A 23,456-nucleotide genomic window follows, 5' to 3' on the forward strand; every position below is an offset into this window, starting at 1 on the left:
ATAGCCAGAATGAAATGTGAATACAATATCCAGTAGCCTAGGGCAAAAACTTATTTGATGAAAATGGTGTAGTTTTATTATAATGCTAACTGTAATATCTTTCATTATAAGATAAATATATTATGTAGGTCATATAGAAAGGGATGTGAGAAACAAGAAATATGTAGGACATAAGTAACCACTAAAAATCTTAAGTTATATTGGCAAGAACTCTAGGCACTTGTAAGACCTATTGGTAAAACAATCAAGCAAGAATCAACACTTTCAATAAAATTTTAATAGTTTATGCAGCATAATACCACAATAGTACTTATACATATGATATACAGTTCTCTAGTATGCCTTTGCATATGCTCTGCCATTTACATCAGTGATATATAAATAGTGTATCAGCTGTTGGAAATGTATAGTATCATGTTCATTTATATTTTAAAATTTTATTAGTATATTAATCTTTATGTTAAATAAGTTCATCAAATATGAGTTTTAGTTGAAAATGTTGGTGGTGGCTTGTTGTAGTTACGCTAATTAATACATAGCAATTATTAACAGTGTTGTTCCACTTGTTTACCATTCTGTGTGTTTTATATCCGCTACATAAGTTGACCCCTAAGTTTAGGAACACTTTCTTAGGCTTAAAAAGTCACCCTAAATGCTGGTATATACAGTATATACAATGATTAAATTCTTTCAAAATTCAATATCCATAATTACTGTAATAAATTCTGATTTTAATGACTTTAAACTCTTAGGATTAATTTAATAATGATATTCAACAGACTAAGAATTTTTAATTTGTAACTATTTTTAAATTTATGTAGCACGAACATTACATTAGTTTAGTATTATTATATTTTATTAATTTATAATTAGTGAAAAACCTTATGAGTATGTATTTAAACAAACAACCTATAAACAAGTATTTAGTCTATGAATATAATTTTGCAAAAATATCATTTTAATTACAACTCCCTGTTAATTTATTACATTTCCAAAATATTTCATTTGAAACCATCCTTTGATTAATAAAATTTCATTTATAAGTTTCAGAAAAAGTTAATTATCTCTGGAACCAATATATTTTAGTTGGCTCCAAAGGACAAAAATTTTCTGTATGTTATGATTCACTTTAATACATAAAAAGTTAATGATAAATTAGTATAATTTAATAAAACTTATTTTATAGCTTTAATAGGCTGTGTAATTTCATAGAAACTTGCTTCTATTTTGATTCCTTGAACTTTTTAGTTTTATCCTAGAGTTTAAAAATACTAACAAGTAAGTATTTTCAATTTTTCCTAGTGTCTTCTTTAAACAACGTGTTTGTGTATGCATGCATGCACACATGCACATCCAATCCAAAACAATTCTACTGAAACTTAAACTATTTTAAAAGAAACAATCATTTCAAAAGTTTGAAGTGCATAATAATAGTTTTCTAATAATTTAATATGTTCTAACATCTTTTTGTAACAACATACATAACCCAATATTTTAGTAATATCAAATGATCTGCTGGATTTTTGTCAGGCTATATTAAAGCTAATTAATATAACTGAGAGCCATGGAGGGCCATGGACTTAAGTCATCCCCTGTCATCACCATAAATGACCAATATGATTATATCTAAATTACTTAGTTAATTAATAACTCTGAAGATAATCAAATGGAGGTCCAGGTAGTATAACTAACTAACACATAGTGCACTACAGTTTACATAATGAGTTTTTTTCTTCTAGAGTACGCAAAGTTAAAAATTTATATATTTTGTATCTACTGGATAAATAGAATACAACAAAAAACACACCTTTAAAAATCTAGCAAAGTAAATTTTCTCTGCTGGATTTTTAATGGTGTGTTTTTTGTTAAATTAAACATTTATGTTTATAATTATTAAATTTGTCACAAAATGGCTGCTTAACTCTCTACCTCTAGCCAGATTGCTCTTTATTTTGGATTATTAACTAGTGTTAATATAGCCAAATAAAAATCTAGCAGATCACTTGGCATCTTTTTTTAACTTAAATCATTTTAAAGGATATTTTGGTCATTATAAAAAAGCTCAAGAATCTTTCTATTCAGAGGCTGTTTTAAAATTACTCTAACTAGTCACTTTCAAGGAAGTGTGCAGGATATACAATGAAACTTTTTGAGATTTCCTTGAAAATTATATTTATTGAGAAATCATTAACATCCTAGAAATAACATCTGAGACTTTTTTAATCTTAAATGTTTTGCTGGTCAAGGTTCAATGCTTATACAAAATTTTAATATTAAATATTTTACTGCAATTATATATGATTTTTTAAAATTTATTGCTGCATCAATTAACGGTGTTAATAATCAAGCTACTAACTTATAATACTTTTCTGCACTGACCTGAATATAATGTTTTTTTGCATTTGTCATTGCTTTTAATGAAAAATTAATTTTAAATTATCAACTAATGAAATAAAGTTTGAAACTCATTGAACAGTTTCATTTAATATTTGTACATATTATAAAATTACTATGATATATTAATGCATATTTTCATTAAATCATACATATATGGAGTAAAATATGTTTCTAGGAATGAATAAAAATGTTTTGTGTAATCATCAAACCAAACATAGAAAAGAAGAATGATGAAAAGCAATAAATATACTGTAATAGTATAGATAGATGTTTGTATTAAATTAGTGCAAAATAACATAAATCAGCATATAGGTTGTTAACTATACAGAGAAGCTTTGACAGGAACTTTGCTTTTGAACTTTTTACAATGGGATTTGTAATTTATACTTATTCTTATTTTCAAAACAAACTAAGCATATTGAATAATAACAGTTTTCAATAATTTCAATATATGTAATTTAGATAATTGTCATGTTTCTTATTCTTTTTCATCATTTTTTTTTTTAATTCTATATTTTGGTAATTAAGAAATATATTAAACCATTACTTTTTAACAAATTACTAGAGAAAATATTTATATTATCAATATAAACTTTCCAGAACAAATATACAGAGTGCACAGTAAAGTCCCAAAATCATCCAAATAACTTTTGAACAAAATATCTAGAATTATGGAAATGAAGTATTGATACGTTGAAATGACCATGTGCTACCAGATGAGATTGATGATAGCACCCCTAGTGATTGATCATTTGTAAGTTCTCAGAAACTGAACAATACAAAAGAAAAATGAAAAAGTTGAAGAGCATCTTCAAATTAGTAGGAAATGACTTTTCGCAGAAATAAATGATGGAAATAAAAGGCTGGAAACTTATGCACATTGCCATCTTTGCATATGAGCAATACATTCTCTTATGTGCAAAAGATGGCTGCAATGTAACACTGTTCCTGTAGATAAAAATGCAGGTGTGGCAATGAGCAAACAATCATCAAACATCAGATGGTCCTTCAAAGAGTACTGTTTCAAAGATAATGGCAAGCTATACCAATGAAGTGTATCATGAAACAGTACTACTATATAGTAAGTATGAACAAAATGCTAGAAAAACTACATGACAGTATGTCTTATAATTCCCTACTGTCAAATATGCAAGAACTATTTGTTGAGCTGTTCAGCTGCTAAGAGAGACTGGTTGTATTGCAGCTCATGCACAAAGAACCATAGTTATGCACATGCAGACTATCCTTCTGTTTCTCTGAAATGTTATTTCCTACTAATTTGGTGATACTCTGCAATTTTCTCATTTACTTTGTTTCTGTATCTCTGACTTAAGTCTTTACTGTGCACTCTAAATAATTGCCTGTAAGATTTTACTAAATTGCTTCATTTTTAAATTCATAATATATTTAATAATAAATATAACTCTAATATATTTATTATTAAATTATAGCATTCAATAATGCACACTAAATAATACCTGTTCTTTCTAGCTTAAATAAAAAGTTAATATTGCAAACCATCTGCTTTTTAAGGAAATAGTACAAAAAGTTTTTAAAATATTCAAACCTGAAGTGAAATAGTAAGTAAAAATTTAGTTGAAAATGGAATTTTTATGTAATAGGTTTTTCAGATATTTCATTAAACAAAAATAAAGATATCCTCTTAACATTTTATAGAATATAGTCTCACACACATTTAAATTATCAAATAAAACTTAATTTTTATAATGAACAAAATTTTGTGCATTATTTATGTAATATATTCTATAAATAATATACAAAATTTTATATTATTTAAACAATAATAGTGATAAAATGGGTATTGCATAATTAACGGCAATGTTGAAAATTGGCTACCACTACTATAATTGCATCAGCTTAAAATAATAGAATCTTAGATATTTTGCCAAAGATTAAATTCTTCTGAGAACTACTATTATTTTTAAATCTTTCATTTATAGTATGTTTAAAATCTATAAGTATTAAATATTTATAATAATAGTAAGAAAAGTTTTAAATAAATGTATTTTCAATTTTAATGTTTAATTTAAAATATAAATTGATAAGATTATATCTTGTATCATTAAATCCAAAACACTTAAATCAATTTTGGAATAAATGTTCTCTGAAATGTTTATAGGTTAAAAGAATGTATCTTCAAAGACTTAAAAGTTTCAGCTTCAAAATTTTTTTAAATTGAAAAAATTTCCATTTTAAAAAAAAATCTGTGACTGTAAACACTTTTTGTAATTAAAGCTTTGAGGGAAAAAACACAGAAAAGGTTTAAACAAATATTTTTAAGATAAGTTTTGATAGATATCTTTCATATCCTTTGTGTATATAAGGCATTTTTCTTTTTAAAATTTATAAAACTAAAAACAATTATATTTTGCTTTCACCCTACAAAAACTTTCTAATCTGGTAGTTACCAACTCAAAATTTTGAGTTAAAACTCAATAATCACAGATAATCAATTTTTATATATTCTGGAAATCCCTAAGCTTAGACTCTCTTCTTTGTTTTCAATTAAACTATTTCATCCAAATTCTAATAAACACTATCAAATCTTTCAATAAATTAACCATATCATATAAGTGAAAATATTGTGAATTATTTCCTTATAAATTAGGTTTCAATTAAATTTGTGTTTCTTCTAAATAAAATTTTAAGATTCTTGAAAAAAACTTAATTTTTTTTACAAAAATTAAGTTTTTTTCTAATACTTTTATTAACTGCATTTTAATAAAAGTATATTAACTTAATAAGTGTGTATTAACTTATTATTAATTGTATGCATTAACTGTAATGTACTGTACGAACATGCATACAGGCTTTGAATTAAACATTAATATAGGTTTTTATAATTCATTTGAAAAAAACTAGAAGTTATTTTTATATGTCCTATATCTCAAAAGATATTATCATATATTTTATACATCTACATTAATCATAAATCCTTGCACTCTTGGAAATTAATTCATAAGCTTGAAGTAAATTTTTCAAACTAAACACCAAATCCACATCAAAATTATTTAGGTTCAATAAATGACTAAAAAAAAGCTATTTTAAAAAAATAATCTTTATATTATTGCAATATTAATAGCAACAAAATCAATATTTTCATGCATGATTTGAAATGAAAATGCTGAATATATAGTGAATTTTATTTTCTTTATATCAAATTAGTTATTTCTCAAGTTATGTTTACAAAAATATTTAAATTTTCTTAAATAAAATTCATTAAAATAATCTGTTAAATTCTGTTTTAAAATTCCAATTTTAAAAAACCTCTAACATTTAATTCAAATAATTTTTGAAAGTAATCACTCATAAGTTAAAAACAAAACTTCATCCTCTATCTATAGAACTAAGGTTGACTTCTATGAGTATTGATTCTACGAGCTGATTTTAAAGTGAATTTTTTGAAAATATTTCTTTTTATAAACCATAAAAGTTATAAAAGTCAATTATAATTACAGCAGAGCAACAGTTATTGGAAATATTCAAAGCAGGAATTTTTGGATAACTGATTTTTTTGATAATTGATCACACTTAGTGGAAAAAGATTAATAAGATAAATATCATGAAGAAAGTTTCTAGTAAAATAGTAAAAACTGATTAAAATACAGAAATTTTATATATACAAATGACATACAATTACAAAAAAATTGTCAAATTTATTAAAAACAAGCACCATTCTTTACAGTGTACTGAGGAAATTGAATTCAAAATATAAAATACTTAATAGTAAAATTAATTATAATGAGATAGCTTAATAGTGGATCTATCAATTATTATTGCATAAAAACCTTGAAATTTCTGGAATTAGTATTCTTTGAAGTTGATTTCAGTTAACAGATTTTTCAGATAATGCTCTACTGCAGGGCTGTCCAACTGGCGGCCCGCGGGCCGTATACGGCCTGTCAAATAATTTTTACGGCCCGCGAGTACATTTTACTATGAATAAATTTATGTTACTAAATTATTATTATTAATATTAAAATTATTTTACTATGTGAAAATTTAAATCTAATTTGAATTTAAAGTAGGTACTATTTAGTTTGCGTAAAGTAGGTACTATTTAGTATAATTAACATCAACTGACTTTTCATTTATCAACCTTCTTGGCCCCCGAAATGTTTGGTAAAGAAAATATGGCCCACGGGCTATGATAAGTTGGACAGCGCTGCTCTACTGTATTAAATTCTTATCATGAGAACTTCTTGGCTGTCTTTAGATCTTAAGTTTAATAGAATATAATCAGACTATTAAGTATATCAGATCACTATTCATTTACATAATATAATGCACTTTGCACAACTAAATGTAACATTTAAATCATCAAAAATAAAATAAGCATTTCAAATTTTAAACTGTTCAAATATATATTCTGCTAATTTTAAAATCTAAAGATAGAACCAGGAACTGCAGAAAACATTAACTAAATAATTAAATTTTACTTCTGTAAGTACTGATGTTTTTAAACTGTGACATTTATATTTAAATTCACTCTCAAAATGAACTCAATTATTAAATTTATAAAAACAATATTTAAACATCATATTTTATTTTTATAAAAAAATGTTCAAATAAAAAGAAAGCTTTTAATCTCAAATATTAAAATATAGTCAAAGTCTGAGTAAGAGTAACAGAAACAAACAGAAAAATTTCTATTGTTTATAGGTGGGCTGAAAATTGCACAGGTCACGTAAATCGAAGAAAAATTTTATTTATTACAACAGTTTCCACATTAAAAACTGGTTATACTTTAGAAAAACCTCACATAGACACCAATACCAGTTAAAACTTCAACAAATTTACTAAATACTAACATTTTCATCCATTTAATGTTTCATTCTGCATCTTTTGAGAACTAAAAACAATGTATATCAATCTTTAACTGTAAGCTACAATCTATGTTAAAATATGTAAAAAGATGGAAACAGTGTTCTCTGCAAACAGTAATAATTTAAAAATTTCTTAAAATTCTTCTTAAAAAACATCTAAAGTGTAGTCAGTCCATGGTATTAAACTTTTTAATTAGCACCACTGGCAGGAAGCAATGTTCTTTCTTCACATGTTTTAATGTAAGTCAAATCAACTTTTTACTGTATGCTACTTCTATGTTTTTAGGAGTTCTCTGCACATTTGAGGTCTTTTGTACAAAAGTTTTGAGATTGTATGTAATGTTAAATGTAGTTAATCCTCTATTTTTTTCTAAGAAAATTAACCAACATGAAAAAACTTGCCATCTCATCAATAATGACTAGTTTTATACAGTGGATTATTATTTTCTGTGCCATTTTGAAGGCAATGATTGTTGATGAAAAATTTTAAAAAATTTTTAGTGGTTGAGGTCATTTTTGGAAGTGACTATTGTTTGGAGATTATTTTGTTTTTGTATCTGTTAAAAAAGTCCCTGAAAAAAATAAATGCCATTTAGAGGTGACCATTACTGGAAGCTTGACTACATTTAAAAAGTACTTTACGCTTATCATATGAAGTATATATCAAATAAAAAGTTATCTATTTTTGTTTTAATAATGACAATTTATAAAATAATATCATTTATATTACATTACTGTANTTCTTCTCTAACATCTGTATTCAAAATTCAGCATTTTTAAATTAGAAACTGATACTAAATAATCTTTAATTCAATAACTTTATCATTGTTTTAGTTTCATATTCAATTAATTACTCTTATAACTGTTTTCATTAAACATTTTATGAAAGTGGTTATAATGTAATATGTAATTTATATAAAATAATATTCTATACTCTTTCATATGCATTTAATTTAAATATTACATTAGAAACTTTCATATACAACATATTTAACTCAAATTTCTCAAATAACTTATATGGAATTAATAAATAGTGTATTTCTGATTTGCCTGACATGAAATATGTCATTTGGTTTTATTTAATTATTTTTTTATTGTACGTATTTACAATAGTAAGTAATGTATGTTGTTTTTGTATTTCTTCAATATGTTTTATTATTATTTCATGTTTTTCTTTGACTTTACATTCATATTCTTATATTCCAGTTTAGCCTCTTTACTATCTATCATCTTTTTGTTACAAATTTGTTAAAAATTTATACTAAATAATGCAAATTTACTTAATTTCTAACTAATTTACACTTAATACACAACTTCCACCACATTAACATTTTCAACCATAAATGTTTGTTTTCGGCTTCATTCAGAGGCCTTCTAATTCTAAAGGTGAAATAATAGAGGTTGCAGCCGACGTTCCACTGATGTTCAAACGTCATTGTCAAACTTCTAGGCTTACAGGAAGGAGGCGCTGAACGTCCAACGTACAGGATTTTGCAATGAAAACGTCGGCCGCAACCTCTCTAATAAGAATTATAGTTTTACCAAGCTACCATATATTCAAGATTATTCAAATAGCCTGTTCTATATGTTCTAAAATTTTTCGAAAGGACTAATTATGTTCTTATAACTGCTTTCATAAATGTTTAATGAAAGCTGTTATAAGAATGCCTAAAACAGAATATATAGAATAATTCTTCCTATCAAATCATAGAACTGCATACAAATAATTCTATGCAGTATCTCTGCATGGAATTATTTGTAATGACAGGGATAAATTTTCTGAGCTAGAATCAGTTGTCTATATGATCCTTATGCAAGGTTTGAGTTCTGATTTAAAAATTTTCTATATAGGGACAACCAGAAAGTTAAAAAATCATTTTGAAGAACACCAAAATGACATCTTAAAAAGTAGGCTTTTCATTGACCTCTCCAGGAAAGTATTGAAACATAATTTTATAACATTATGGTTGGAAGCCTCCCTACTTTAACAATGTACAGATCATAAAGTTATTTTCCTCTGGGAGACTTTTTATATAACAACATTAAGCTCTTGCAATAAGCATATGTTCGAAATCCCAGATTTATGGTTGTTGCTTTTCAAAATTTTACACTGTAATTTATAATTTTAATTTCTTTATGTTTTTATATTTCCTTGGTGTTTCCTCTTCTGTTTTTTTATACATAGCTCATGTCATATCAATTTTACTTGCCTTCAAAAATAATTTTATACATTCTCTTTGAAAATCGTCAGGCAAGTGCAAAATTCAATTAAGAACTATTTAAAACTCATTAAAATGCTTCTGTTAAATTTTATTCTTAAAACATGTTCTATTTCACCTGAAAACAGACATTTATTCAATGTTGAAAGTACTTGTGTCCATAAAAATTGAGGTACATTAACATCAAAAGACAGTACATATATATTGATTAATTAATATTCATTTGGCATAGTTTTTAAGTGTTTATCAATTTTATAGTACATGCAATAATTGAATTATTTAAAAAACTCAACAGTTATAATTAATACAATAAATTTGAAATTTTATGACTACACTTTTATGATTAATTTTTCTTCACTTTTTATTTTCGGTTTTACAAATTATACACAGAAAATTCTGTATATGATTAGTTTAATTAAAGTAAAGAATTTAATTTAAAATGTATTTTATTTCTTACCTCTGGTTTTACAGAATTCTCATTCTGTTTTGTTTTGCTCACTTCTCCTCCTCCTCGGCAATCAAAAGCATCTTTAGTTATTCCAAGATCAATATCTTGCTTCCATAAAATTTCAATTAAATTCATATCCTAATCATAAATAAAATAAATTAGAATTATTTAAACTTTATAAACCAAGAAACATATAAAAATAATATAATGATATGATTAAATTCATCATAAAATGATTTCTTTAACAATATTCCTATTGCAAAATAATTATTCTAACTTTCATATAATGATGGAATTCAGAAATTTTAATGCTTAAAGGTTTCTTAATAAGAATTTATTTTTGTAAATATGTGGCAATTTAGATTTTTTAAATTAAGAAATGTCTTTTGTATAAGAAAAAACCACTATTGATTTTTAAAATTATCATCCATTTTTATAAACAAACATTATTACTTTTAATATTAATATACACATTTTATATGATATCACAAGCTCATAAAATGCAGGAAAAATAATGTAATTTACAAATTAATACAAATTTTTGAAGTTTATATAAAAATAGTTACCTTATGCCAGCTTATAAGTTATCTGGCATACTGTATATGTCAACCCATAAATATATGATAAGCTACTGATAGCCAGAATGAAATGTGAATACAATATCCAGTAGCCTAGGGCAAAAACTTATTTGATGAAAATGGTGTAGTTTTATTATAATGCTAACTGTAATATCTTTCATTATAAGATAAATATATTATGTAGGTCATATAGAAAGGGATGTGAGAAACAAGAAATATGTAGGACATAAGTAACCACTAAAAATCTTAAGTTATATTGGCAAGAACTCTAGGCACTTGTAAGACCTATTGGTAAAACAATCAAGCAAGAATCAACACTTTCAATAAAATTTTAATAGTTTATGCAGCATAATACCACAATAGTACTTATACATATGATATACAGTTCTCTAGTATGCCTTTGCATATGCTCTGCCATTTACATCAGTGATATATAAATAGTGTATCAGCTGTTGGAAATGTATAGTATCATGTTCATTTATATTTTAAAATTTTATTAGTATATTAATCTTTATGTTAAATAAGTTCATCAAATATGAGTTTTAGTTGAAAATGTTGGTGGTGGCTTGTTGTAGTTACGCTAATTAATACATAGCAATTATTAACAGTGTTGTTCCACTTGTTTACCATTCTGTGTGTTTTATATCCGCTACATAAGTTGACCCCTAAGTTTAGGAACACTTTCTTAGGCTTAAAAAGTCACCCTAAATGCTGGTATATACAGTATATACAATGATTAAATTCTTTCAAAATTCAATATCCATAATTACTGTAATAAATTCTGATTTTAATGACTTTAAACTCTTAGGATTAATTTAATAATGATATTCAACAGACTAAGAATTTTTAATTTGTAACTATTTTTAAATTTATGTAGCACGAACATTACATTAGTTTAGTATTATTATATTTTATTAATTTATAATTAGTGAAAAACCTTATGAGTATGTATTTAAACAAACAACCTATAAACAAGTATTTAGTCTATGAATATAATTTTGCAAAAATATCATTTTAATTACAACTCCCTGTTAATTTATTACATTTCCAAAATATTTCATTTGAAACCATCCTTTGATTAATAAAATTTCATTTATAAGTTTCAGAAAAAGTTAATTATCTCTGGAACCAATATATTTTAGTTGGCTCCAAAGGACAAAAATTTTCTGTATGTTATGATTCACTTTAATACATAAAAAGTTAATGATAAATTAGTATAATTTAATAAAACTTATTTTATAGCTTTAATAGGCTGTGTAATTTCATAGAAACTTGCTTCTATTTTGATTCCTTGAACTTTTTAGTTTTATCCTAGAGTTTAAAAATACTAACAAGTAAGTATTTTCAATTTTTCCTAGTGTCTTCTTTAAACAACGTGTTTGTGTATGCATGCATGCACACATGCACATCCAATCCAAAACAATTCTACTGAAACTTAAACTATTTTAAAAGAAACAATCATTTCAAAAGTTTGAAGTGCATAATAATAGTTTTCTAATAATTTAATATGTTCTAACATCTTTTTGTAACAACATACATAACCCAATATTTTAGTAATATCAAATGATCTGCTGGATTTTTGTCAGGCTATATTAAAGCTAATTAATATAACTGAGAGCCATGGAGGGCCATGGACTTAAGTCATCCCCTGTCATCACCATAAATGACCAATATGATTATATCTAAATTACTTAGTTAATTAATAACTCTGAAGATAATCAAATGGAGGTCCAGGTAGTATAACTAACTAACACATAGTGCACTACAGTTTACATAATGAGTTTTTTTCTTCTAGAGTACGCAAAGTTAAAAATTTATATATTTTGTATCTACTGGATAAATAGAATACAACAAAAAACACACCTTTAAAAATCCAGCAAAGTAAATTTTCTCTGCTGGATTTTTAATGGTGTGTTTTTTGTTAAATTAAACATTTATGTTTATAATTATTAAATTTGTCACAAAATGGCTGCTTAACTCTCTACCTCTAGCCAGATTGCTCTTTGTTTTGGATTATTAACTAGTGTTAATATAGCCAAATAAAAATCTAGCAGATCACTTGGCATCTTTTTTTAACTTAAATCATTTTAAAGGATATTTTGGTCATTATAAAAAAGCTCAAGAATCTTTCTATTCAGAGGCTGTTTTAAAATTACTCTAACTAGTCACTTTCAAGGAAGTGTGCAGGATATACAATGAAACTTTTTGAGATTTCCTTGAAAATTATATTTATTGAGAAATCATTAACATCCTAGAAATAACATCTGAGACTTTTTTAATCTTAAATGTTTTGCTGGTCAAGGTTCAATGCTTATACAAAATTTTAATATTAAATATTTTACTGCAATTATATATGATTTTTTAAAATTTATTGCTGCATCAATTAACGGTGTTAATAATCAAGCTACTAACTTATAATACTTTTCTGCACTGACCTGAATATAATGTTTTTTTGCATTTGTCATTGCTTTTAATGAAAAATTAATTTTAAATTATCAACTAATGAAATAAAGTTTGAAACTCATTGAACAGTTTCATTTAATATTTGTACATATTATAAAATTACTATGATATATTAATGCATATTTTCATTAAATCATACATATATGGAGTAAAATATGTTTCTAGGAATGAATAAAAATGTTTTGTGTAATCATCAAACCAAACATAGAAAAGAAGAATGATGAAAAGCAATAAATATACTGTAATAGTATAGATAGATGTTTGTATTAAATTAGTGCAAAATAACATAAATCAGCATATAGGTTGTTAACTATACAGAGAAGCTTTGACAGGAACTTTGCTTTTGAACTTTTTACAATGGGATTTGTAATTTATACTTATTCTTATTTTCAAAACAAACTAAGCATATTGAATAATAACAGTTTTCAATAATTTCAATATATGTAATTTAGATAATTGTCATGTTTCTTATTCTTTTTCATCATTTTTTTTTTTAATTCTATATTTTGGTAATTAAGAAATATATTAAACCATTACTTTTTAACAAAATACTAGAGAAAATATTTATATTATCAATATAAACTTTCCAGAACAAATATACAGAGTGCACAGTAAAGTCCCAAAATCATCCAAATAACTTTTGAACAAAATATCTAGAATTATGGAAATGAAGTATTGATACGTTGAAATGACCATGTGCTACCAGATGAGATTGATGATAGCACCCCTAGTGATTGATCATTTGTAAGTTCTCAGAAACTGAACAATACAAAAGAAAAATGAAAAAGTTGAAGAGCATCTTCAAATTAGTAGGAAATGACTTTTCGCAGAAATAAATGATGGAAATAAAAGGCTGGAAACTTATGCACATTGCCATCTTTGCATATGAGCAATACATTCTCTTATGTGCAAAAGATGGCTGCAATGTAACACTGTTCCTGTAGATAAAAATGCAGGTGTGGCAATGAGCAAACAATCATCAAACATCAGATGGCCCTTCAAAGAGTACTGTTTCAAAGATAATGGCAAGCTATACCAATGAAGTGTATCATGAAACAGTACTACTATATAGTAAGTATGAACAAAATGCTAGAAAAACTACATGACAGTATGTCTTATAATTCCCTACTGTCAAATATGCAAGAACTATTTGTTGAGCTGTTCAGCTGCTAAGAGAGACTGGTTGTATTGCAGCTCATGCACAAAGAACCATAGTTATGCACATGCAGACTATCCTTCTGTTTCTCTGAAATGTTATTTCCTACTAATTTGGTGATACTCTGCAATTTTCTCATTTACTTTGTTTCTGTATCTCTGACTTAAGTCTTTACTGTGCACTCTAAATAATTGCCTGTAAGATTTTACTAAATTGCTTCATTTTTAAATTCATAATATATTTAATAATAAATATAACTCTAATATATTTATTATTAAATTATAGCATTCAATAATGCACACTAAATAATACCTGTTCTTTCTAGCTTAAATAAAAAGTTAATATTGCAAACCATCTGCTTTTTAAGGAAATAGTACAAAAAGTTTTTAAAATATTCAAACCTGAAGTGAAATAGTAAGTAAAAATTTAGTTGAAAATGGAATTTTTATGTAATAGGTTTTTCAGATATTTCATTAAACAAAAATAAAGATATCCTCTTAACATTTTATAGAATATAGTCTCACACAGATTTAAATTATCAAATAAAACTTAATTTTTATAATGAACAAAATTTTGTGCATTATTTATGTAATATATTCTATAAATAATATACAAAATTTTATATTATTTAAACAATAATAGTGATAAAATGGGTATTGCATAATTAACGGCAATGTTGAAAATTGGCTACCACTACTATAATTGCATCAGCTTAAAATAATAGAATCTTAGATATTTTGCCAAAGATTAAATTCTTCTGAGAACTACTATTATTTTTAAATCTTTCATTTATAGTATGTTTAAAATCTATAAGTATTAAATATTTATAATAATAGTAAGAAAAGTTTTAAATAAATGTATTTTCAATTTTAATGTTTAATTTAAAATATAAATTGATAAGATTATATCTTGTATCATTAAATCCAAAACACTTAAATCAATTTTGGAATAAATGTTCTCTGAAATGTTTATAGGTTAAAAGAATGTATCTTCAAAGACTTAAAAGTTTCAGCTTCAAAATTTTTTTAAATTGAAAAAATTTCCATTTTAAAAAAAAATCTGTGACTGTAAACACTTTTTGTAATTAAAGCTTTGAGGGAAAAAACACAGAAAAGGTTTAAACAAATATTTTTAAGATAAGTTTTGATAGATATCTTTCATATCCTTTGTGTATATAAGGCATTTTTCTTTTTAAAATTTATAAAACTAAAAACAATTATATTTTGCTTTCACCCTACAAAAACTTTCTAATCTGGTAGTTACCAACTCAAAATTTTGAGTTAAAACTCAATAATCACAGATAATCAATTTTTATATATTCTGGAAATCCCTAAGCTTAGACTCTCTTCTTTGTTTTCAATTAAACTATTTCATCCAAATTCTAATAAACACTATCAAATCTTTCAATAAATTAACCATATCATATAAGTGAAAATATTGTGAATTATTTCCTTATAAATTAGGTTTCAATTAAATTTGTGTTTCTTCTAAATAAAATTTTAAGATTCTTGAAAAAAACTTAATTTTTTTTACAAAAATTAAGTTTTTTTCTAATACTTTTATTAACTGCATTTTAATAAAAGTATATTAACTTAATAAGTGTGTATTAACTTATTATTAATTGTATGCATTAACTGTAATGTACTGTACGAACATGCATACAGGCTTTGAATTAAACATTAATATAGGTTTTTATAATTCATTTGAAAAAAACTAGAAGTTATTTTTATATGTCCTATATCTCAAAAGATATTATCATATATTTTATACATCTACATTAATCATAAATCCTTGCACTCTTGGAAATTAATTCATAAGCTTGAAGTAAATTTTTCAAACTAAACACCAAATCCACATCAAAATTATTTAGGTTCAATAAATGACTAAAAAAAAGCTATTTTAAAAAAATAATCTTTATATTATTGCAATATTAATAGCAACAAAATCAATATTTTCATGCATGATTTGAAATGAAAATGCTGAATATATAGTGAATTTTATTTTCTTTATATCAAATTAGTTATTTCTCAAGTTATGTTTACAAAAATATTTAAATTTTCTTAAATAAAATTCATTAAAATAATCTGTTAAATTCTGTTTTAAAATTCCAATTTTAAAAAACCTCTAACATTTAATTCAAATAATTTTTGAAAGTAATCACTCATAAGTTAAAAACAAAACTTCATCCTCTATCTATAGAACTAAGGTTGACTTCTATGAGTATTGATTCTACGAGCTGATTTTAAAGTGAATTTTTTGAAAATATTTCTTTTTATAAACCATAAAAGTTATAAAAGTCAATTATAATTACAGCAGAGCAACAGTTATTGGAAATATTCAAAGCAGGAATTTTTGGATAACTGATTTTTTTGATAATTGATCACACTTAGTGGAAAAAGATTAATAAGATAAATATCATGAAGAAAGTTTCTAGTAAAATAGTAAAAACTGATTAAAATACAGAAATTTTATATATACAAATGACATACAATTACAAAAAAATTGTCAAATTTATTAAAAACAAGCACCATTCTTTACAGTGTACTGAGGAAATTGAATTCAAAATATAAAATACTTAATAGTAAAATTAATTATAATGAGATAGCTTAATAGTGGATCTATCAATTATTATTGCATAAAAACCTTGAAATTTCTGGAATTAGTATTCTTTGAAGTTGATTTCAGTTAACAGATTTTTCAGATAATGCTCTACTGCAGGGCTGTCCAACTGGCGGCCCGCGGGCCGTATACGGCCTGTCAAATAATTTTTACGGCCCGCGAGTACATTTTACTATGAATAAATTTATGTTACTAAATTATTATTATTAATATTAAAATTATTTTACTATGTGAAAATTTAAATCTAATTTGAATTTAAAGTAGGTACTATTTAGTTTGCGTAAAGTAGGTACTATTTAGTATAATTAACATCAACTGACTTTTCATTTATCAACCTTCTTGGCCCCCGAAATGTTTGGTAAAGAAAATATGGCCCACGGGCTATGATAAGTTGGACAGCGCTGCTCTACTGTATTAAATTCTTATCATGAGAACTTCTTGGCTGTCTTTAGATCTTAAGTTTAATAGAATATAATCAGACTATTAAGTATATCAGATCACTATTCATTTACATAATATAATGCACTTTGCACAACTAAATGTAACATTTAAATCATCAAAAATAAAATAAGCATTTCAAATTTTAAACTGTTCAAATATATATTCTGCTAATTTTAAAATCTAAAGATAGAACCAGGAACTGCAGAAAACATTAACTAAATAATTAAATTTTACTTCTGTAAGTACTGATGTTTTTAAACTGTGACATTTATATTTAAATTCACTCTCAAAATGAACTCAATTATTAAATTTATAAAAACAATATTTAAACATCATATTTTATTTTTATAAAAAAATGTTCAAATAAAAAGAAAGCTTTTAATCTCAAATATTAAAATATAGTCAAAGTCTGAGTAAGAGTAACAGAAACAAACAGAAAAATTTCTATTGTTTATAGGTGGGCTGAAAATTGCACAGGTCACGTAAATCGAAGAAAAATTTTATTTATTACAACAGTTTCCACATTAAAAACTGGTTATACTTTAGAAAAACCTCACATAGACACCAATACCAGTTAAAACTTCAACAAATTTACTAAATACTAACATTTTCATCCATTTAATGTTTCATTCTGCATCTTTTGAGAACTAAAAACAATGTATATCAATCTTTAACTGTAAGCTACAATCTATGTTAAAATATGTAAAAAGATGGAAACAGTGTTCTCTGCAAACAGTAATAATTTAAAAATTTCTTAAAATTCTTCTTAAAAAACATCTAAAGTGTAGTCAGTCCATGGTATTAAACTTTTTAATTAGCACCACTGGCAGGAAGCAATGTTCTTTCTTCACATGTTTTAATGTAAGTCAAATCAACTTTTTACTGTATGCTACTTCTATGTTTTTAGGAGTTCTCTGCACATTTGAGGTCTTTTGTACAAAAGTTTTGAGATTGTATGTAATGTTAAATGTAGTTAATCCTCTATTTTTTTCTAAGAAAATTAACCAACATGAAAAAACTTGCCATCTCATCAATAATGACTAGTTTTATACAGTGGATTATTATTTTCTGTGCCATTTTGAAGGCAATGATTGTTGATGAAAAATTTTAAAAAATTTTTAGTGGTTGAGGTCATTTTTGGAAGTGACTATTGTTTGGAGATTATTTTGTTTTTGTATCTGTTAAAAAAGTCCCTGAAAAAAATAAATGCCATTTAGAGGTGACCATTACTGGAAGCTTGACTACATTTAAAAAGTACTTTACGCTTATCATATGAAGTATATATCAAATAAAAAGTTATCTATTTTTGTTTTAATAATGACAATTTATAAAATAATATCATTTATATTACATTACTGTAATATGAACATTCATTTTATTTAAAAATGCTCTTTAATATTTTTTATTTCAAGCATTCATCCTATCTGAATTAAAAAGAAAGAGATTTAATTCCAAAAATACTAAGAATAATTTTTGTAATTCATTCTTCAAACAAAAAACAAATAAGTGAACTATTGTTATATTAAATTTTAAAAAAATGCTAAAATTATTACAGAATAAATTTACACTACATCGAATAATTAAAAATTGCATATTTTAATATAACACTGAATTTCTGATAAAATGTTTTGTTCAATTGTTACTTTAAATAATGCAGTAAACTTCCTTTCTATATCTTCATGTGTTATTATTCATAAATAATAACTTTAAGTGAAATATTATATAGCATTACATTACATTTCTTATACACTATTATTTAGAGAACTTTTGCTTTTGTATCACTATTATATTAACCTATAATTAAAAACTGTAATTAGTATTATATTTAAAAACAAATCTTAAAATAAGTTAAAATTTAATTTTGCATTAGTAAATAATGTAATGTAAAAATGATTATGAGATACATTTACAGCAGTACAACAATAGATCCATTATTATTTATTTGACATAATTGTATTTTAAATGGCCAAATCCATGAAAAATTATCCTCAGGAGAAAATTTTTCCTTAAATTTTATCTAAACTCATTAATTTCAATAAAAAACTAATTCTAAAGTAATTTATAAATTTATTATGTTTTTTGAAATTTTATTTTCATAAAATCTGAAACTACTCAAATATTATATATTAATTTAATATATTGAAAGGTTTACTACAAATTAATCCAAATATATGAAATAATATAACACAAATGAATTAGACTAGGCCTCCACTTGCAATTTCTAGTTATGGTGACCAATAAATCGCTGCCACAGAAAATCTACAAGGTAAAAATCTACATAGAAAATCTACACTGTGATATATAAATCATTGAATTAGAATAGTTTTCCAATGGATGTCATTGAAACTACTTTTGTGATCACTCTTTTGCTTCTAACGAGAAGTAAATGGTGAAAGCATCATTATTGGATACATCAATAACAAGTCAAAGATTATTGAAAGGACAATTTTACAAGTTATTTGAAGATTTATGTGAGAACCCTGCAAAGTTTTTCCAGTTATTACCAAATGACAAAAAGTAATTTTGACAAATTGTTGGAAATAATTGGTTCATCAATAACACCAATAAAAATGTATTATTATTTGCAATACATTTGTGTTATAAAACAAATAAAGTTAGTTGTTATTAATTAATTGACTATAGACAGCTTCAAAACTGCGACTATATTATTGCAAGTGGGTGCATGTCCATGCCTGTCTGTGTGATTCGTTGGGTAGAATGACAGTTGCGTCACAGCAAAAATAGAATCGGTTGCAATTTTTTAATAGCTGCAATTGTTTAGTTGCAAGTGTATGCACTTGTATTGGAAACAATGAGTTTTATTTTTGCAACTGAAAAATTTCACGACTAGAAATCACAAGTGAAAGGCCTAGCTTTAATGTAGTCAGTCTTCCATTACAAAAAAATTGCATTCCTAATTTTAAAATTCATATCTTTACTACTATAAAAAAGCATTATTTTAATATTTAAAAATTATTTTATAAATTATTATAAATGAATTTATTTAATTAACAACTCAGCAAATTTGTCAATTAAAATTAATAACCTAAAATAATCAAACACCTTAGTATTTCCAGCAACCAAGTATTTAATAAAAATTAATAACGTTTTTGACTATTTTTAATAGTCTTCTTCAGTTAAGCCACTTTAAAACAAAACGAACGCAAGCAATACAATGGTTTAAAAATTTGAAATTAATTACAACAAAATAAAAACGTAAAAACAAAATTAAATTTGGGGAAACATCATTAAGTCGGTATTGCGACAAGAATTAAAATTTTCCTTATGCACTGTATAGCTTGATAACTATTTTTTTGTATTCCGGCCAAAGAATACAGAAAAATAGTTATCAAAAATGTCTTATTATCCTGATCATTTTTACAATATGTTTAGTTTCTACAAATATAAAAATATATAAAAACTTATAAGACATTTAACAGTACAGAAACATTTTATTCAAACTTTCATTTATGAATAAATGCTAACAATAATAATATAAGAAAGGAATTTTATCATTTTTATTTTCAAAGCAAATCTATTTTACATTTATACAACAGAATCTGATAAACAATAAATTATCATATTATTAATGGATAATTTTAATGGTGTTATTTATTAACTAATTAATGCAATTGTTAAAATAACTGTTTTCTTGGAACTAAATTTATAAAAAAAATTTTGTATAAAAAGTAAATTAATGCTAATATAAACATAAAAATTACAGACTACAGATATCAGAATAATTCATATTTACACTCCTCATATTTTATAAAATTAAACAGTTTTCTGCAATATATATGCTATTTAATGACTTAATAATTACTAATTAATATTTTATTATATTCTAAAACATTAGAATTTATTTTTATTTAATACCGGCATTCATGTATAAACAGAAATAATGGCCAATAAATATAACAAGGCGGCAATAAAAAAATTAATATAAGTAATTCACTAATTATCACATTATAATGAAACAGTTTTTGCAATAGAAAAAACTGTTTCATTATGCATGCAAACAATTATTCATAAATTACCGTAAAACATTGGCTATACTCCACAGCGTATGAAGCTTACATTTGTAAAATTCATCATGTGTAGCTTATACAGAGGGCAATTAATACATGAAAAACATGATTACCAATAAAAACTGTATAAAGAAAAATGCAATAAAATATACCAGTAATAATACAATGATATACTGATGATAATTTTAAAGCATTTGTGAAAATGGGCAATAATAACTAACAAACTAGCATACAATTGACTCTGTTACATAATACAGTAAGATTTACATAAATAATGTTATTTCTGATGCAGTTCCTTTTCTAACAGTTTTTATTCTGGAGTTGTACCAAATACTTTGACTACAGGTTACAGCCTCTACACAAAAGTAACTTATAATTTTTGCTTTTATAGCTACTAGAAATTCCCCCATCAAGCATGACAGAATACTTTTTGAGAAAGTAGAAATTGAAGAATTGAGAAGAGTAGTGATTTCAAGAAATTCAAGAGTTGCTAATATTTCTATAAATTAAGTAGTTTACACTATCTGTTGTAACATAAAGAGCAACAAAATAAAATTTCACCTGGAGTGGACAAAAACAGTATGAGTTATAGAGAATTCACTTACATACATAAACAGATGATGGTCTTTATACTATGATATATTGAAAATATATGAAAATCTTTCTTTATACATCACATTGAGTTAACACTATGTCTTGAAAGGTTACTTGCTGTCTTCCTTTAGTATGCGAAGGTTGGCAACACTGCACTTGACCATCGTTCCCCAACCTATGTGACATCAGACCCTCGCTCTTCTGGTTAACGTGCTTTTGCTTGGTCATGTCTTTACTTGCACCTTGAACATTGTCTCAAGGTTAGACTTGGCAACTGCCCGGGAAACATATTGTCCTGTTATCCAGCATGACGCTGACACTACATGTGAATGCGATCGGTTGATCAGCATACTAGCTCGATCCCGGAAAGGCACGCTGTAGTAGGCGCCTCCACTAATACACACCTTAATAGTGTTTCACTTTCTTCTACGGGATAAAGCAACATTAGAGTTGACCGGTTTTACTCTTACTGTTTCCCCTAGGCATTTCTTTTTGACAAAATTGCGAATCTTTTAAATTCCACATTGATAAAAAAAAATAATAATAAATTGTATTCTAGTAAGACAAGCGATAACAGTCTAAATAACAGGCTCATAGATTGTCACTTCCGACTGGATAATAGAACTATGTCACATGGTCACTATAGAAAGATTTTTTTTTAAATTCACTATAGAAGTGACACAATGCAGCTATCATTTTAAAGTTTAAATTTAATGAAGTTTAAAATATGCCATTTGCCAAAATATTTAAAAATGCAAGTTAATGGAAATTTCCTAGACAATCATGAATATCACATAGTCACTGATGTCACTGCAACATAAGTGTGATCATCGATCCAAAATCGATAAAATGTTTATTTTATAGCTAATATTTCTGAAAAATAAGTAGCCTATACTTTCTGTCAGAATATAACCAAAATTTTATCTGGACTAGACAAAAATTACAGGAGTTATAAAGAATTCACATATACAGACAACAGCTTTTATATTAGTAATACACGAGGATAATCTATAGCCAAACTTTTAAGGTAGAAATCTTATATTCAAAATTACAAAAGAATATCTATATGAATTTAGTTTCTCTCAAATACATTCAAGGATATAATGGTTTGCCTCATTTACTAATTTCTTCAAGCATTAAATTATACATTAAATTTAATTCTTATTATATATAATTTAAAAATAGAATAATTAATAATTTAAATACTTCATATAGCTTGAAAAATTAATTGGTCTCTAACAGATTATAATAATTTAAATCTTTTATATTTGTTTAAGTTTATATATTTTAAATCAATTTAGTATAGTTGAAATATCAAAAACCAAACATATTCAACTTTCAGTTTACTAACAATGTTCTATTATTTATAAAACTGTTATTTTAAATATTAAAGTAGTAATTTTATCTACTCAGATTGTCAATAAGCAATATTCAAAAAATCCAACACATCTTAATATGAAGAAATAATGCATTAACTCAGTGTTTCTCAACATGTAACAAATCGTTTCCCCCTTCAACATAGTATTGCCCCCTTCAATAAAACCGTTACGTAGTATCGTCCCCTTCACTTCAAAATTCCGATGCCAAGGCTAATGCCAAATTCGTACTACATTGAATAGACTAGTGACTAGTATAATGTTATTTGTTTAATTATTGTACGATATAA

The 23,456-nt window shown here is 25.1% G+C and overlaps 1 protein-coding gene across 1 annotated transcript in view; it reads right to left on the reverse strand.

The window, feature by feature from the left end:
- Positions 1–23,456, reverse strand: part of LOC111622303 (segmentation protein cap'n'collar-like) — a 55,986-nt gene that overhangs the window by 13,250 nt on the left and 19,280 nt on the right. Inside the window, exon 3 of the mRNA XM_023364662.1 lies at positions 9,906–10,049. Coding sequence (XP_023220430.1) covers positions 9,906–10,049 — 144 coding nt within the window. The remainder of the gene's footprint in view (positions 1–9,905; positions 10,050–23,456) is intronic.

This window comes from Centruroides sculpturatus, unplaced genomic scaffold (genome assembly GCF_000671375.1).
Source record: "Centruroides sculpturatus isolate CEXI.00-Female unplaced genomic scaffold, Cexi_2.0 scaffold337, whole genome shotgun sequence".
Classification (NCBI taxonomy): Eukaryota; Metazoa; Arthropoda; class Arachnida; order Scorpiones; family Buthidae; genus Centruroides; species Centruroides sculpturatus.